The sequence below is a fragment of the Delphinapterus leucas genome, chromosome 13, assembly GCF_059928025.1.
Source record: "Delphinapterus leucas isolate spDelLeu-1000000601 "Yukka" chromosome 13, BTC_Dleu_Yukka2, whole genome shotgun sequence".
Lineage (NCBI taxonomy): Eukaryota > Metazoa > Chordata > Mammalia > Artiodactyla > Monodontidae > Delphinapterus > Delphinapterus leucas.
The window spans coordinates 54,302,627-54,321,489 of record NC_143141.1 but is presented as its reverse complement, the minus strand read 5'-3'; the positions used below and the strand labels follow the sequence as shown (position 1 = coordinate 54,321,489).

The window sequence follows — 18,863 nt, the reverse complement described above, 5'->3', positions numbered from 1 at the left end:
AGAATAGGTGAGTATTTGATATCAGAGAGGGAAAGGAATAGAGAGCTATGAAAATGTGAAAAGATATGTTAAAAGTAAAGGTGAATTAAATGAGGTCACAGACTATGCCCTATAGGATATATTTCTGTGAGCGTGTATTCATTCCTCTCAGGAGTTATTGCCTTTGGGCAATCGTTGGAAGTAGTCAGACGTTCTCTCTCTAGTGCCCCTGGTGAGCTTTGATTAAATTAAATTGCTTCTAAAGTTCTCTCTTTGGCTTGAGGATGGTCAGGAAAGCTATGCAGCCTGAGCTGGGAGCTGGTATGTAATCTAGCTCTGTACTCAGTCATCAATACCTTTGTCTCAGTGTATTTTAAAAAAACTTCTCTTGACAAAGTTTTTATTGTATAGCCTCAATATACCTGGGGTCCCTTATCACTCAGTATTTGCATGGTGTTGGCTTTCTTCTCTGAACCCAACAGTGGAGATGTCACAGGAAAAAAAGATTGGTGGATCTCAGCCGTTTTCATTAACTAATGCAAAAACTGTGAGAACCCTAGGGAGATGAATGTGTTTTGTTGCCAGACTGGAGCGGAAGAAGGCCAGGGACAGCTGAGGGATTGGCTGGCAGAGATTTTGAGTGTGTCCTTTCTCTTCCCCACATTACTCTGGTGATGCATTTCCTGCCTTCTTTGTGGACAGGAAAGCAGTGGCACTAGGCAGAAGTGGCAGGGTAGTGCCAGGGCAACCCCAGAGCCAAAGAGAGAAGCCAGTAGCCACAATACCTGTGTGCCCCCTGAGCGCTCCCTTATCGAGCCTTCTCCTTCCATCCTGTGGGCTAGGCAGTGATACGAGAGACTAATCTGTGCTTACAAGAACATGCCTGGTGATGAGATGTTCCCTAGGCCGGGTTGTTGGTGGTGGTCAGAAAATGATTGAATTCAGGTTGCAAACTTTGAGATATTTTTCCTTGAAGATCATCTTCCTTTAATTCACTTGGAAAACAAGCAAAGCCTAAGTTTTTACGTCTCTCTCAGGTATTAGCAAAACAGTTGATAGTCCTAAAGGAATACAAGATGAGCTTACAAGGAAAAATGGTGAGATAGGTGAGGAGTAAATGTTCTATGAAGAAATTTAACAAATAAGATAAACCAGGGGAAATAGAATGAACAATAATTTAAAAATTAAGCATAGTAAATATCCTTAGAGATAAAGGAGAATATTGAAAAAAATAAAGGAGAAGCAAATAGGAAGAGAAACCAGTTGGAAATATTGGGTACCTAAATATAATTGTTGAAATAAAGAACTCAGTGGATGGGCTGTATATGGGAATGGATACAGCCAAAGAACACTTTAGTAGGCTGAAATACTGGAGTGAGGAGTTTTCTCAGAAGGCATTGGAAAAGGATGAAAGATGGCAGTTTGAGAGAGACGAAGGATTGAAGTAGAAGTGGAAATTTGCATCAACAGAATCACAGAAGATCCTGAACTGACAGGACACAGTGTGTGGAAGAGGAGAGGTGACCTCACACAGAAACATTCCACAGTGACAGTAAAGAATATAAAGAAAAAGAGAAAATTCTGAAAGATTTCAAAAATAGAAAAGCACATTACCCAAAAGGAGCAAGAAAATCAGATTATAATCAGACTTTGTATGATTATACTTACGTACCTTGTATGACCATATGCATACTCAGCAGCTACGCCAGATATGGGAAAGCAGTGAATTAATATCTTCAAAATGTTGAAGAAAAGACAATAAAACTAGAGTCTTATAGTGAGCAAAATTATTATTTAAATGTGAGGCTGGAATACAGATATTTGGGGGCATACATTGTCTCATAGTAATTACTACCAAGGGTTTACTTTGAAAGAAGTGAAGGATGTATTCCGGCTAGAAATGAAGTGAATCTGGGAGGAAGCAGTTAAATTCAGGAAGAAAGGTAAATAAGCAATGAACAAACACAGAATGCACATCAGTTTGAGTAAAAAAGATTACTTAAAAAAACTGGCCATGAAACTATGCCACAAAGGATTTATCGTTAAATTCTAAAGAATCAACTTTATTCAGACCAGTTCTCCAATATGAAGAAATAGTTCAACAGTAATTAAAAGCAACTTATATGTTTATTGGTGTTTTTAAAAGAATGGTGCAGTGATCATTTTTGTACATGTCTTTTTGTGCATAAGGATAAGACTTTTCCTTGGAACATATTCTAGAAGTCAAAATTCTAAGTTTCATGATATGTGCATCTTTACTTGATACAGCCAAGTTGATTTCTAAAGTTCCATGAACCTCTACCTGTGAACTAAAGCCGGGAATTTCATTGGAATTGCATTGAATTTATACAGTCATTTGGGGGGAGGGGATAATATCTTTACAATATTAAAAGTTCACATTGGTGAACATTATTTTATCTTCACTTAGGTCTATTCTCGATAAGTTTTATAATTTTCTTTGTGAAAGTCTTACACTTCTTTTCTTATATTTACTCCTATGCTTTATAGGTTTCATTGCTATCATGAGGGGTTCTTTTTCCCCCTCCTCTGCTATGTTTTCTAATTGCTACTAAAGGAACACTATCAGACTTCTTTTGTGGATTGTCAAAAAATTGAGGTATAATTTACACACAATAAAATGCACAGATCTTAAGTGTTCAGTATGGTAGGTTTGATAATTGTTTACATCTGTGTAACCACCACACAAACCATAGACTATGTCCATCACCATAGAATATTCCCCTTTCCAGTCAAGGCCTCATCCCAAGACAATCACTTACCATAGAATGTTCCCCTTTCTAGTCAAGGCCTCATCCCGACAATCACTTTGGACTCCTGTCACCGCAGGTTAGTCTTGCCTGTTCTTGAACTTCATAAAAATGGAATCATACAGTATTTACTCTTTGTGCCTGGCTTCATTCATTTCACATAATGTTTTTGAGATTTACCAGTGTGCGGTATGTATCAGTAGTTTATTCATTTTTATTTCTGAATAATATTCCATTGTTTAAATATACCAAAGTTTATGTATCCATTCACCTTTTTTTATAACCGTTTTTTTTTTTTTTTTGTGGTACGCGGGCCTCACTGTTGTGGCCTCTCCGTTGCGGAGCACAGGCTCCGGACACGCAGGCTCAGCGGCCATGGCTCACGGGCCCAGCCGCTCCACGGCATGTGGGATCTTCCCGGACCGGGGCACAAACCTGTGTCCCCTGCATCGGCAGGCGGACTCTCAACCACTGCGCCACCAGGGAAGCCCTCCACTAAAAGTTATATTGCCATTTTTATTTTGTTGTGTTTCCATTAAGTGATTATCCTTTTGTTTTAAGCATACATTTTTTTTCTTTTTGGTTGCAAAATATTTTATTGCTGCCATCCCCACGGTGGACCACTGGGGGTTATGAGGATTGAAGTTGGTAAGCATACATTGTTTACTAAATTTTTTTCTCCATCTAAAGTTATTTTCTTTCTTTCCTTATCCAAGACATAAGGAGTTAATACTCTATACAGTTTGAACAACTTGGTATTGATTTTTAAGCAACAAAAAAACAGTTGTTCTTAAAAGACTCAATAGTTGATGACATTGACTCATATATGTTGTTTCTGTGCTTACCACTACTTCTTACACCCCCTATTTCCCTGTGAATTTACTTCCTCTCACAGGTTTAAGGTGGTCAACTCTCACAGTCATTGTAGTCTGGAAAGTCTGCTTTGCCCTCATACTTGAACAATGTTGGCAGAAAGAGTACAGAACTGTCCATTTTGAAGCTATAGCCGAGTTTTACTAAGTATTGATTTCTGTTGATAATCCTGCTTTCCTGGTTGGTCCTTTGTGACTGACTCTCCCACTAGGGCCCATGCTGGGCTCTCACTGTCTTCTGGGCTGTGCCCTGGCAATGGAGGAGTCTGAGTCATGTGACATGGACTGGGTTGTTCTTCAACACTCCTTCATTTCCTTCCAGCTGTTTCTTCTCAAGGATGTCTTGAGTTTGCATAACTCACTGAGGACGTATGAAGGCCTTGAGTTTGGTTAATTCACTCTCTCCAAAGTTCTCATGTTGCCCATCTGGCTGCCCAATAAGTTCTCATTTTACGTGCGTCTACCCTGTCTCCCCAGCACCCTGACTCTCCTTCCTCTATCAGGCAAGCCCTTGTGTGCCCTGTTCTCTAAGAGTAAAGCAATAAGAGGCAGCAGGAGCTCAGTTAATTACATCACTCTGAGTTAGACACTTTTCCCAAGAAACTTTTACATTTCAACTGGGCCAATATTCATGATGTTTGGGTAGTTTCCAGTGTTCTTTCATGCATTCTAAATCATACATTCTTTCCAGAAATAGGATATTTCCCCTTATTTATAGTTGCAGAAACTGAGACTCCTAGACAGAAATTGAGAATCCTAGTGATTTCCTTAAGGTCACAAAACCAGTGAGAGGTTTAAACTTCAAACTAGGTCTTTGGGCATGTTGTTCCTTGCTCTTTCCACCATAATGCATCTGATTGATAGGGTGGGGATTTCAGGTATTGCAGGACACTGGTAGGGATGGGACTCTGGATTTGGTGGGGGAGAGGGTGGTGGTGATGAGGGAAAGAGGTGAGTAAGCTTTACTTTCCTTCAAATCACATCATGTGTGGGACACTCCCACCACACATGCAGCCTGCAGATCATAGTGTCCTAACTAATTATCCATAGACAACAAAGCATACACTAATAATCTTCTTATGATCCTTCATCTTTGGTCATGCATCGATACAGGCACAGACCTCCTTTTTATTCTGTTGAGGGTGAGAAGCATTTTATGAATTCTACAGCATCTTAGGAAAAGAATCCGAGAGTCACTGGCAATGGTAAGGTTTGCAAATATTTGCTAGACTTGGAGATAGTTGTTGAACATGTGGAATGAAAGTGGATTGTCACATGAACTGCAGAGGCACACTGAAGGGATGGAAGGGGTCATGGAAAGAGCTGTGGTTTGCAACTAGACAGATCCTTTATCATCCTGTCTCAGCATACATCCCCTTCCCAGATCCTCCTGATTATATCCCTCTGTTCATTTATTTATAGCACTGTACCAATCTGTCTTTGTGTTGCTTCTTTCTTGACTTAGCTGTTCATTATCTGCCTTCCCAGGCAGAAGGTGATCTTCATCTGGGCAGTGGCCGCCTTGGCTATTGTGTTTATGTCTGTATCCAGGAGTCTGGCATAATACTCAGAACATACTAGGAGCTCAATAACCATTGAAGGAAGGGAAAGAGGGAGGGAGGAAGGGAGGGATGAATCAATCCTGGCTCTGCCACTTGCCAGCCATGTAATGTTGGATAACTTCTTTCCCTTTTCCTCCTAGCTTTATTGAGATAAAATTGACATTATAAATTTAAGGTATACAGCATAATGATTTGGTATATGTATTTATTGAGAAATGACTACCATACTGTTTTAATTACTATAGCTTTGTAATATAGTTTGAAATCAGGAAGTGTGATGCCTCCACCTTTGTTCTTTCTCAGGATTGCTTTGACTATTCATGGTTTTTTGTGGTTCCATATGAATTTTAGGATTTTTTTTTTCTATTTCTGTAAAAAACATGCTGTTGGAATCTTGATAGAGATTGCATTGAATCTATAGATGGCTTTGGGGAGAATGGAAATTTTAACAACGTTAATTCTAATCCATGAACAATCTTTCTGTTTGTGTCTTCAGTTTTTTTCATACCTGTCTTACAGTTTTCTTTGTACAGATCATTCTGTACAATAAATTTAGGTTAAATTTATTCCTAAATATTTTATTGTTTTTGACACTATTGTAAATGGGATTGTTTTCTTTTTCAGATAATATATTGTTAGTATATAGAAGTGCACCTGATTTTTGTATGTTGATTTTTGTATCCTGTAGTTTCACTGAATTCACTGATTAGATATAACAGGCTTTTGGTGGAGTCTTTAGGATTTTCTATATACAAAATCATGTCGTCTGCACACAGAGATAATTTTACTTACTGTTTTCCAGTTCTGAATTCTTTTTTTCTTTTTTTTTTCGGGGGGGGGGACGTATGCAGGCCTCTCACTGTTGTGGCCTCTCCCGTTGCAGAGCACAGGCTCCGGACGTGCAGGGTCAGCGGCCATGGCTCACAGGCCTAGCCGCTCCGCAGCTAGTGGGATCTTCCCGGACCGGGGCACGAACCCGTGTCCCCTGCACTGGCAGGCGGACTCTCAACCACTGCACCACCAGGGAAGCCCCTGAATCCTTTTATTTCTTTTTCTTGCCTGATTTCTCTGGCTTAAGACTTCCAGTACATGTTGAATAGAAGTGTTGAGGGTAGGCACCCATGTCTTGTTCCTTATCTTAGAGGAAAAGCTTTCAACCTTTCACCATTGAGTATGATGTTAGCTGTGGGCTTGTCATATATAACCTTTATTATGTTGAGGTATGTTCCTTCTATACTCAATCTGTTGAGCATTTTTATCATGAATGGATGTTCAGTTCTGTTAAATGCATCTATTGAGATGATCATGAGTTTTATTCTTCAATCTATTCATATTATGTACTATATTCATTGATTTATGTATGTTGAACCATCCTTGCATCCCAGGGATGAGTACCACTTGATCATGGTATATGATCCTTTTAATATGCTGTTGAATTCAGTTTGTTAGAATTTTACTAAGAATTTTTGCATCTACATTCATAAAGGATATTGGCCTTTAGTTTTTGTTTCTTGTAGTGTCATTATCTGGCTTTGTATCAGACTAATGCTGGCCTCATAAGATGAATTTGGGAGTGTTCAGCTTTTTGGAAGAGTTTGAGAACTATGGTAATGATTCTTCTTTAAGTGTTTGGTATAATTCACCAGTAAAACCATCTGGTTCTGGGCTTCTCTTTGTTGAGATGTTTTTGATTACTGATTCAATCTTCTTATTGGTCTGTTCAGATTTTTTATTTCATCATGATTCAGTCTGGTGGTTGTATTTTTTAGTAATCTGTTTCTTCTGGGTTGTCCTATTTGTTGATGTATAATTGTTCATAATAGTCTCATTATCCTTTGTCTTTCTGTGGTATCAATTGTAATGTCTCCTCTTTCAGTTGTAATTTTATTTATTTGGGTCCTCTCTTTTCTTTTGTTGCTTAGTCTAGCTAGAGGTTTGCCAATTTTCAAAGAGCCAACGTTTAGTTTTTTTTTTTTTAATTTATTTTATTTAGTTATTTTTGGCCGTTTGGGTCTTTGTTTTTGTGTGTGGGCTTTCTCTAGTTGTGGCGAGCGGGGGCCACTCCTCATCATGGTGCACGGGCCTCTCACTGTCGTGGCCTCTCTTGTTGCGGAGCACAAGCTCTAGACACGCAGGCTTAGTAGTTGTGGCTCACGGGCCTAGTTGCTCCGTGGCATGTGGGATCTTCCCAGACCAGGGCTCAAATCCGTGTCCCCTGCATTGGCAGGCAGATTCTCAACCACTGCGCCACCAGGGAAGCCCCAACTTTTAGTTTTGTTAATCTTTTCTATTATTTTCCTGTTCTGTCTTTCACTTATCTGCTCTGGTCTTTAGTTCCTTCCTTCTGCTAACTTTGGGTTAGTTCTTCCTTTTTCAGTTCCTTGAGGTATAAAGTTAGGTTGTTTGAGAGCTTTCTTTTTTCTTAATGTAGGCATTTATCACTATAAATTTTCCTCTCGTAACTGCTTTTGCTGCATCTCATAAGTGTTGGTATGTTGAATTTCCATTTTCATTTGCCTCAAGATATTTCTTTATTTCCCTTTTGATTTCTTCTTTAATCCATTGGATGTTCAGGAGCATTTTTGTTTAACTTCAATGTATTTGTGAACTTTCTAGCTTTTCTCCTGTTACTGATTTCTAGTTTCATACAATTGTGGTCAGCAAATATATTTGATAAAATTTCTATCTTGAATTTGTTGCCACTTTTTTGTGGATTGATTATATGCTTGATCTGCCCTCACAGATGTGAGACCTCAGGCTCTCACAGGCCACAAGAGTATTTGTAGGCACAGGAAGTAGTAGGGATGCTGAAAACCTTCCTTCCCTTTGCCAACGTTCCCATTACACCCCATCCCTCCATTACTATGTGGAAGCTGTTGTGATTGTAGTTTGTATATTAAAGAATTTTTGTATTAAAATGCCTGTCTAAAAATAAAAAATATTTTATCTAGGGGGAAAAAAAGCCTTGAAAACCTTCAGTAGTTTTCTCAGTAGTAGGGATGGGGGGCATCAGTCCATCTCCAGTTCTTCATGCAGACCCATCATTAACATCTGCAGTATTCAGGTAAGGGTGCCAATGGAGGTATTGGACCCTAGCTCCTCCCTTCTCCTCCCATCCTGATTCCATCCAGCCTGGGGCCGCCCCAGCCTGTGCCTCTGACCTCCATCAACACCCTGTGAACTGTGATCCTCAGGCCTTGTGGTATGCACACTGGGGGTGTGGTTCACTAATTTGGGCAGGAGATTTGGGGGGCCCTAAGTATCAGCACATTCAGTGTAGGCTTGGGTGGTCGTGTTCCCTTGGCCTTGTGGACTCCTAGACCCCTTGGCTCTGGGTGGGGCATGACTGCAGGAGGCCAGAGTGGTGTCCAGGGCAGGGACCTAGTTGCCCAGATCTAAGGGCACTTCTGTCCTCATATTGCTTTGTTGTGAAATGACTGATTGTGGCAAAGAAAAGGGCCCAGGCCATGGAATGGTCTTATTCTCTTTAAACAATGGCTCTTTTAGGGATGAACAAAAATACACTTAAAGTAAAGATTATTCCCTTCTTGAGGAAATAATTTAGTTTTCAAATTCCTTCTTAACTACCTCGGCCCACAGCCAAGTTTGGCCCATGAGTTAGGGCTCTCCTGGGTTAGAGTACACTTCATGGACTTCATTGTTTTTCCTTCTGGCTTTTGCTGAGCTCAGCTGCCTGCCAGTCGGGGATCCTGTGCTTGGAGTCAGGAGGAAAAATGTTGTACAGGGAATTAGTAAAAATCCTACTTGAGTGCTGGGCTTTGCTTTGTGATTCTATTTTCCTTTTTCATTGGATTAAATTCACACCATCAAGGCTTCACTGTGACCTCTGAACACCAGCTGTGAGAGAACGTGGTCGCTGGTTAGCTGTTGGTCCGGTCCTGCTGCCGGAAGTGTCTGATTTAGGCTACTGCCCTTCATTTCATGCTGAGACTGGTGTTTACAATATCTCTACTTTTAAGTAATTCTAGGAGTGGGAGAGCAGGAGACTGGAATTCTAGTCTTACTCTGCCTTCCCTTAGTATGTCCAAACCTCTGAACGGTGATTTCTTCTTTTTATAACAAAAGAATACTTCCTACCTCACAGAAATGTTTTGAGGACCTAATGAGCCAATGAAAGTCAATGTCTTCTCGAATGCGTAAAAGTCACTGAAATTTAAGAGATTATTATCACTATGGTGTGAACCATTTATCATCTCCTTTACAAAATGACAGCTCTGCAGGAGAGCAGCTTTGTAGCAGGGAGAATGGAGAGACAGTGGTGGAGGATGTAAAGTGTGGGCTGGGGAAACCAGAAGGATGGGGGCCCAAGGAGGATGAGGTGGAGCAAACTGTTAAAGGAAATGAAAGTGGCTGAATTCAAGATCTCCTAGTGTTCAACGAAGGCTAGGCCAGGCCATCCACGCACAACAGCTCAATAAATACTTACTACAAACTTTCCAGTACTTTTCTGCCACTTCACCTTCACCTTTCCAGAAGTAAAGCTATCACAATGACCTGGCTCCCTGTAGTTTTTGTCCTTGTCCCTTACTACTCTCTCCCACACCCCTTTCTCTGCTCCGGCCACACTGACCTTATTTTGCTGGAACTCAACGAGCTTATCGTAGCTGGAGGGCTTTTGTGCTTGCTCTTCCCTCTGCCTGGACCAACCTTCCCTCAGTATTCACGTCTCACTTTCCACTTCCTTCCTGTTTTTAGTCAAACGTCACCTTTTCAGGGAGGCCTTTAATTATTCCCTGACAGTTTATATCATATCCTGCTTCCTTGATCAGTGCTTTGTCCTGGGCACTTACCACTGTCCAGCATTCAGTACGTTTTACTTATTTCACCTGTATGTCCTCTGTTCCCTCTCCTAGAATGTAAACTCCATGAGGGCAGAATTTTTGTTTGATTATTTACCACTGTTCTTCCAGTGACTGGAAAATTCTGGCTTACACTAGGCACTCAGTAGATATTCTTTGAGTGAATGAATGCAAAACAGAACTGTGTGGGCTTCTTCAGAGTTTTTGATTTCTGGAGGTAGCCACCAGTGATGTAATTTATCCCAACAGCAAATATTTACACAATTCCAAATGCTAACCATTATGTCTTTCGATTAGATTCCCTCCCACAAGTAAATTGGCTCTTGAATTTTGATCTAAAGCTGTTCACTGAAATACATAGCAAACTAAGCTGCCTTAAGCACTCCAGACATCCTAGGAAAGAGGGATTAACACACCAGCCTGACTGACCCACAGCCAATGTTCTGTTAGCTTAAGGTGCATGGGGCTCTTCCAGGGCTGTTTCCTGGAAGCACTACCATGGACTGTGGCATTGGGGAGCCTGGGCTGGAAGCAGCTCATGCTATATTTGGAATAAATGGAGAGGAGGATTTTGTCAGAATTTCTGCAGGGATGTGGCCTGTGAAGGATTCCCATCACTTTATAGACAGAGACAGTGTATTCTTATTGGTATTTTTCAAGTTTTCTTCCTTCCTCTCCTTCCTTCTCTTCCTCCTCCTCTCCCCCACCTAAAGGAAAACAGAAACATATAACCCCATTTGGTAGATTGATTTTTGAGAGACTAGGAACCCTGTGGTACAGCTTATGCTGTTTACGAAACAACTTAAAACCTTCTTTACCCAAGCCTCATCTTTATGCACCTCATTAATACATGGAAGTTTAAATGACCCTAGCTAATGATACATGGGGGAAAAAATTGCCTGAAAGTTCTCTAAATGCAGAGCCAGAAATGCTCTTTGCATCTTATTATGTGGAAAATATCACTAAAAAGAAGATGATTTTTATAATATTCTCTTTTTGTATTTGTTTATGAAGAATGCGTCAAGATTCAAGGAACCCTGTGTTGTAAAGAAAACAGGAGAAAAGGAAGCAAGAGCACACAAATCGTGCTCTTACAGACTTTGGGATTTAGTGCATTTTTGAGACTTTTCTATCCCAGAACAGAACACGCAGAGGCTGTGGGTAATGCTATTGGAGAGAATAGAATATTATGAAGACCTGGGGTCCTGAAGAAGATCAAGCTGTCCTTATACTGATGTCTGAAGTGAGGAGGCCTTGAAGACCTTCAGCAATATTTTTCCATTACTAATCCTTTGAACCAGATCTTGGGGATCCAGATCATGTTACATAGAGCCCTGGGAAGTCTAAACACCATGGTCTGACTAGTGGGCCTTTCTACTGGGATCTAAGACTCAGGCCATTCAGTGTTTTGAGTTGAACCCTTTGCAACAAGTTGAAAGCATTTTAAGCCCAAAATGGGCAAGTTCTAGCCCAAAGAGATGCAGTCTGGGCCTGGCTCCCTTCCACAGTGCTCCTTTGTTTAACTTGTCCTGCCCTTGTCTCTCTGCTTCTCCTCATATCTTCCTTCTTCCTATCCTAGTGCGTTTCTTTTGTTACTTTTTTTCTTTATTCTCCTTTTTCTTTTCTACGTCTTGCCTCAAACAGGGCATTTCTTGGGCAATGTCTGACTCTAGAGGTTGCTTTCAGATCTGAGAAACTTTTAAAGTTTGTTCCAGGGAGGAGTAGAAGAGACTAACATGGGGAGGAGGAGAGGGGCTAGGTGGAGGGAGAGAGGAGAGAGGGACGAGGACACAGAATGTGAGGTGTCAGTGTGCCGTGTGCATCTGACCTGGAGCCTCACGGTCTTCATCCCGCGGGAGGGGATCTGAATTGACTCAGGGTGGAGGATGAGGTTGCCATCATTCCTCCCGCTGTAGCTCCTCCTCTGCCGCCCTGGCTGGCAGAGCCATCCTGCTGTCCTAGAGGCTAAATATGGCACAGCTTCATTGTCCCACCTCCCTTACAGCCAGGGTAGCAATCTTCAGGAATGGGGAGGAAGGAGTGTTTGCTGAGGGCCTTTGGGGAGAAATTTTCTCCCCTTGAAAAGAAAGGTGCATGGAGGAAAGACCTCTCTTCTTTGTTTCTGGATTTGTTCATGCCTACCTGTGGTGTCTGGAACTGCTACAGCAACCTTGCTACCATGAGGGAAGCGTGGCTGAACACTCCAAGGATGGTGGGGCAAAAACATGGATAGGTCTTAGGTCCTTGAGACCATTAAGCTGCCCATCCAAGTCTGGAGCATCTTATATAATTGGCCTCATTACTTAAGGTATTTTTAGTTGGAATTTCTGCTGCTTGCAGCTGAATGAATACATTTTGTTGAGAACCAGCAAGCCTGACCTCATGGTTGGGCTTTATTTTGTGCTGACTTCTGGTTAGTTTCTTTAATGTTATATATTAAACAGACACAACTTTCTATGTATTTGTCCTGTTTATCTAATGCTCTCTTCCCTCTCTATCTGGATCGCTGTCCAGAGTCGGAAACTTCATTCTTTGCTTGTCTCCATAAATTTTCGTAATAAAATGAAATACTTCATAAACCCAAAGCTTGCAGCTATCACACTAGAATAAAAAAATCAGTTTCAGCAATGTTTTGCTGATTTTCTCATGAATGCTAAACGATGTTGGCCTAAATAAGGCAGAGTATCACTTCTGGTGTGATCTGTTATATCTTGCTGATGCAAGCACAAGAAGGGCTTTTCCTCTTGTTTTATTCCACCCTCCATGTATCCCTTCCAGAAACAGGGTCTGGAGGGTACCTTACATTTAACATATGGAGCCCTGTGGTGAAATACAGTCTCCAGTGCCATCACCCCTCCTCCCATTATTGCTTCTGAATGTGGCAAGATAAAAATTGTTTATTAATCTGTATACCCAGTTCATCATTTCACTCTGTTCCCTAAGAGCTTCTGGATTTACTCATTCAGTTTCTTTGCTCTGACCCCTCCAAGGAGGATCCTATACTGTCTGACAGCTTCTTGGGATTCAGTGAAGGAGAATCAGGAGGAATGGGGCATTGAGGAGGAAGGTCATATGAGAGGCTGGCCAGGATGGGACTGAAGGAGTTTATGGTGGGTTAAAGTTTGAGGAAAGATACATGGGAGCAGGTCCAGGTTGAGGTTGGGGGGTGGGAGGTAAACATGCAGGGCTGGCATTCACCCAGTTTGTATCAGGATGGCCCAATGGATTGCTCACAGCCAGGGTTCATTCTGAGATCAGTACCTGGGTTGTAACAGTTGTTAATATTTTGACTCTCACCTCTGGAGACATGTGTACTTTAAGAATTCTCTGGGAGATATTGGCCCTCTATGGTGTTCAGGATTATAAATAAAAGTTTTAGAAAAAGAACAATTTGGGATAACATTTTGGCATTTATTTTGGTTGTTTTTCTTTTCTTTTTTTGTTTTTCTGTTCCTTTCCTTCCCCTTTCCTCCTTCCCCATCCCCCTTTCTCCATTTTCCCTTCCCTCTTTCTCCTTTCCCCCTTCCTTTTTCTTTTATTTTCCTGGGTCACCACTTACACTGAAGCATCACCCTGGGACGTGCAGACTAGAGGTGTTACCTGTATTGTTACTGTTTAGGGGCAAGAGTAACTGATACACTGGACTCAAGTTGTTTTTCATTCAAATACAGGAAACAGAGAAAGTGTTTTTCCCTTAGGACTTTTCTGAAGGGTTTAGAAACACTGAATTTAGCTACCTATAAATATATTTGCTTACTTGAGAAAAGTCTTCTCTCTTACCAGGAAGTGTAGTGACAGAGTAATGCAACAAAAGTCTTCTGAGCTTCTCTTGGTGTAAGTTTATCTTTGAACATATTCTTGACTCTCAGAACCACTGTCTGTTAAACCACTGGGTCATCAGCAGCTATGCTGTGAAATACTTAACACTGTATCCTGTTTTTCATTTAACTGCTACTTGCTTTTGAGTCCAAATTCAGAAATACATTCCCTCTGGCCACAAACAAGGAAGAAAAATGATTGCAGATGGAGTTGGGAGAGCCCAACAGTGCGGCAGCGTGGCATGGGGGCCTGGGGAGGAAAAAGCTAAATAAAAATGCTTCATTTTCACATAGCTCTAGACCTGTGCTCTCCAATAGAAATACAACATGAGCCACAAACATGATCAACTTAGGTAATTTTATTTTATTTATTTATTTTTACTGGAGTATAATTGCTTTACAATGGTGTGTTAGTTTCTGCTTTATAACAAAGTGAGTCAGCTATACATATATATACATCCCCATATCTCCTCTCTCTTGCGTCTCCCTTCCACCCTCCCTATCCCACCCCTCTAGGTGGTTACAAAGCACCAAGCTGATCTCCCTGTGCTATGCAGCTGCTTCTCACTAGCTATCTATTTTACATTTGGTAGTATATGTAAGTCCATGCCACTCTCTCACTTTGTCCCAGTTTGCCTTTCCCCATCCCCGTGTCCTCAAGTCCACTCTCTAGGTCTGCGTCTTTATTCCTGTCCTGCCCGTAGGTTCTTCATAACCTTTTTTTTTTTTTTTTTTAGATTCCATATATATGTGTTAGCATATGGTATTTGTTTTTTTCTTTCTGGCTTACTTCACTCTGTATGACAGACTCTAGGTCCATCCACCTCACTACAAATAACTCAATTTCGTTTCTTTTTATGGCTGAGTAATATTCCATTGTATATATGTGCCACATCTTCTTTATCCATTCAGTATGGAGGTTCCTTAAAAAACTAAAAGTAGAACTACCATATGACCCAGCAATCCCACTACTGGCACTTAGGTAATTTTAAATATTCTAGTAGCGTCATTAAAGGATATTAAAAAAATAGATGAAATTAATTTTTAAATATATTTGTCTCAGTATGTCCAAAATAATATTGTTCCAAGATGTAATCAATATCAAGATTTTTGAGATACTGTAATTCTCTTTTCTCTGCACTAAGTATTTGAAAGGCAGTGTGTCTTTTACTTACAGCATGTCTCAGTTCAGGCTTGCCAGATTTCAAGTGCTCAATAGCTACATGTGGCTAATGGCTCCTGTACTGATCAGCTCAGCTCTGTACTATTTCTACGGTACTTATTCCATTTCTCACTAATGCTCATAATAGGTCAAGATGGTGCCAGGTCACATCAGCAGAGGTGATTGCTTTTTCTTCAGCCCTCTAAGGACTCCCCTGTTAATGCATTTGGGACCAACTTTTGAAACGGGGCAAGAGAAGGAGGGATTGGCTTTGACATGGAAAGAGGATACTCTCCGAGGAGACTCGGAGCTTTGTGGGCTGGTCATGGCACAGTGCTTGATGGGGATTTGTGGTTGGTGTCTATGATCCAGATTATCCAGATGGAGTCAAAGGTGAAAATAGGGGAAGTATAGTTATGTGTCAGGAGTAATATGATGTGATGGAATGAGTTCTAGATCATGGTCGGGAGAACTAGGCACTAGTCCAGGCATTGATCTGGGAGGAGAGAAGTAAATTGACATTCAACAAGCCTATTACAGCATCAGGCACTTTACACCTATTTTCTTTTCCAGTTCTTATAGTAAGCCCAATAGTTAGATGTTATAATCAACTCCCATTTACAGAGGAAGACACTGAGCCTAGGGAGGAGGAGTCCTGGCTTATCATGGAGTAAGAATAAAATCTCAGCTCCGATTCCAAAGCTGCTGTTTTTAACATTATAATCCATATGCACGCCATATAGGTTGTGTCTTCTGTCAGGGTTTGACTGAAGAAGCAAAAGCAGTCATGCATGCATGTAGGTATATGTGGGGTAAATATTTGTTACAGGGAATTGGCTTACATGCTTGTGGGGATTGGTTAAGTGGTCTCTGTAAGGATGTTGTCTCTACATCTGATGCTAGAGCTTGAAGTCCATAGGGCAGGCAGTCATAAGGGAAGATCACGAGCATGCTTGAAGCCAAGCCACAGGCACGAGACGGACCCCCACAAGGTCAAACTGAGCTCCATTTCTGTTATTGTGGCTTCTGACCTTGGTGATAAGTGTTCTGCAGAAGTTGGGGTTCTTCATCATGGAGCTAAACACGTATACTTGGCTTAGGAAGCAGAGAACCTGAAGAAGATTTCAGGGGATAGTGGAGCCATTGCAGGCCCAGCTGTTGCATCACAGCAGTGAGCTGAACCAGCAGCTGAGCAACAAAGCGTAAGTGAGAAAATGGCTGCAGCTTCCCTTCCACCCTCCTATATTCCTGAGAATCATCCCTGTGGCCCACATGGGAAGCATATAAGAAAGGGAATTCTGGCAAGTGTAGTTCAGCCTACTCAAGTTGACACATTACAAAGCCATCACGTCGGTGCTCAGTAGATATTCGTTGAGTGAATGAATGAATGAATGAATGAGTGTTGTGTGGCCTCTCTTGGAAGTTCCCTGGGAGTCAGAACACTTAATTTTGGCTCTGCCTCTTGTAAGCCAAGCAATTTTGAGCAAGTCACTTAACCCTTCGAGTCTTGTTTTTCTCATCTATAAAACTCCAAGAATAATTCCTGTTCTGCCTGTTTAATAGGACTTTTCTAGGGATCGGCTGAGATGACCCGAACAAAAGCACTTTGAACATTTATAAAGGATAAAACAAATGTGATGTAGCATTACATTATTTTAATTATTAATGTTGTTATTAATACTTCAGCTTCCTAATGAATCACATAGATTTAATAGTTTCTGACTAATTTACCTTATGGATGTTCCCGGAAGATTAAATTAGATGAAGCACGTAGAAGTGCTCTGTCAGCTCTGCCATGGCGTATTCTTCAAAGGCAAGACTTAATTGTCATTCAACACTCAGAAACGTTTGCACAGTGTGTTTTAGTTCTGGGCTAAATGGCTTAGGGGGATAAGTGTGTAATTGGAACCATTGGTAACCCTGGGAACTGGAGGGCAATGGCCATTCCTTGGATGAAAGTTGTGGGCAGTGGATGAGGTTTCTGTCCTATAGGTCTGGGCTTGCATTTCATAGAAGCCAAACTTGCTCAGCAGAATGAAGAAATCCCTGCGGAAGTTCTTGGTGAAGATAGCGTAGAGGAAGGGGTTGGCACAGGAGTTGATGGGGTAGAACAGGACCAGGAGGATCTTTGACTTGGACACAGTGATGAGGGGCACCTTGAGGGAGGCAGAGATGGCAAAGAAGGAGATGGGCGCCATGCAGAGGAAGTCAGTGAAGATGAGCATGGCCATGCGCTTGGCAATCTTGGTGTCACTAGAGGAGGATGTGATGTTGGGGTTTCTCACCGTGAGGTAGATGTGAGTGTAGCAGCCACAGATGACCACAAAGGCCAGGACGTTGAGCACAAGGAGGGACATAACATACAGTTGTGACAAGGGGCTGTCAATATCCATAGGCAGGCAGATGCTCACCTTCATGTAGCTGCTGATGCCAAAGATGGGAAAGAGGGCGACTGCACAAGCAAAGATCCAACCCACCAGCATGACGCTGGTAGCATGGCGGAGCTGTACTTTGCGTTCTAGCTGCATGGCATGGGTGATGGTGTGCCATCTTTCCAGCGTGATGGCTGTCAGAGTGTAGACTGAGAGCTCAGTGGCAAAGACGGTGAAGAAGCCAGCAGCGTCACAGCCTGCTCCAGTTTGCCAGTCAATGGCGTAGTTGTGGTACTGGCTTTTGGTGTGGATATCAACTGACGCTATGAGCAGCAGGTAGATCCCAATGCAGAGGTCGGCAAAGGCCAAATTGCACATAAGGAACCGGGGGACTGTGAGTTTGTATTGGCTGGTGATCAGTATTAAGAGCACTAAGATGTTCCCAGTGATGGCCAGGATGCTAATGAACCATATCAGGACCCTGAGAATATCATACCCCATGATATCTTCACATGGATTGAATGCATCTGGCTCGGGGGAGCAAGTGATGTCAACCACTTCATTGCATAAGTCATAGTCAGATTCACTGTACATCATGTCAAATCCTTTGGCGTAGCTGGACTCATCGTCTTCTGCCAAAGAGACTCTCTGACCCCTAGCCTGAGTCATATCATCGACTTCTTGCCTTAAGATAGATTTGTTGCAAATTGGATGCAGGTCAGAGCTAGAAAAATACAAAAAGGAATAGAATCAATATGTTGGATCCAGATTGGCAAATATATCACTGTCTTTACACGGGGTAGAGAGTGGGGTTTCTTCCTGAGAGTTTTTTTTGTTTTTTCTTCTAACAGTTTGTCTGCCCTTGAGGCTAAACTCAAGGGTTAATGCTGCTTACTGTAAATGAACAGAACAACTCGTGCATATATTCGTAGAGTTGGATGGTCCACTGGGGAAACCATCTGGCCACAACCTGAATGTGGGGAGGAAGGCGCCTGGGACTAGCTAAGCTTTGCTGTTAAGTGCAAATAATTTACAGACGATATCAACTCTACCCTCACCCTTCCCCATCTCCGTTCAGCTCTCTCTTCATATGCCTGAGTAGGGTATACCCCCTTTCCTCTACTGTAAACTCCAGTCCTGGAAGAGCTGGACTGTTCTCTGACTCAAATAAGAGTTTATTTTATCTACATAAATTAGAAGATCAGAGGCTGTAGTTGGTTCCCAGCCAGCCCTGTCCCTGGCTCTTTGGTACTCAGGCTACCAGGAGGTCTGCTAATTTGCCTGTAAATGTTAGTGAGGGGCTTATTCTTTATTATTTCACTCCCCAGGGGCCACAACAAGCCTCAGGCATGTATTTGCAAGGTAATCCTGGCTCTCTCACATTAAGTAGTTCGCTAGTGAGTGCCCAAAAGGGCAAGTGCAGGTGCAAGGGGGCCTAATTTATTCCAAGATTGTAACTCATTCCCTGAGGAGCTGCCTCTTCTCGGGCTCACATTTCTGTCTCAGCTTT

At 41.8% G+C, this 18,863-nt stretch overlaps 1 protein-coding gene across 1 annotated transcript; it reads right to left on the bottom strand.

The window, feature by feature from the left end:
* Window positions 1-16,843: 16,843 nt before the first annotated feature.
* LOC111174778 (follicle-stimulating hormone receptor) lies at window positions 16,844-18,205 on the bottom strand. The gene has a single exon (XM_022573890.2). The coding sequence runs from the start codon at window positions 18,020-18,022 to the stop codon at window positions 16,844-16,846; it is 1,179 nt and encodes a 392-aa protein (XP_022429598.2). The 5' UTR covers window positions 18,023-18,205.
* Between the last annotated feature and the right edge of the window lie 658 nt (window positions 18,206-18,863).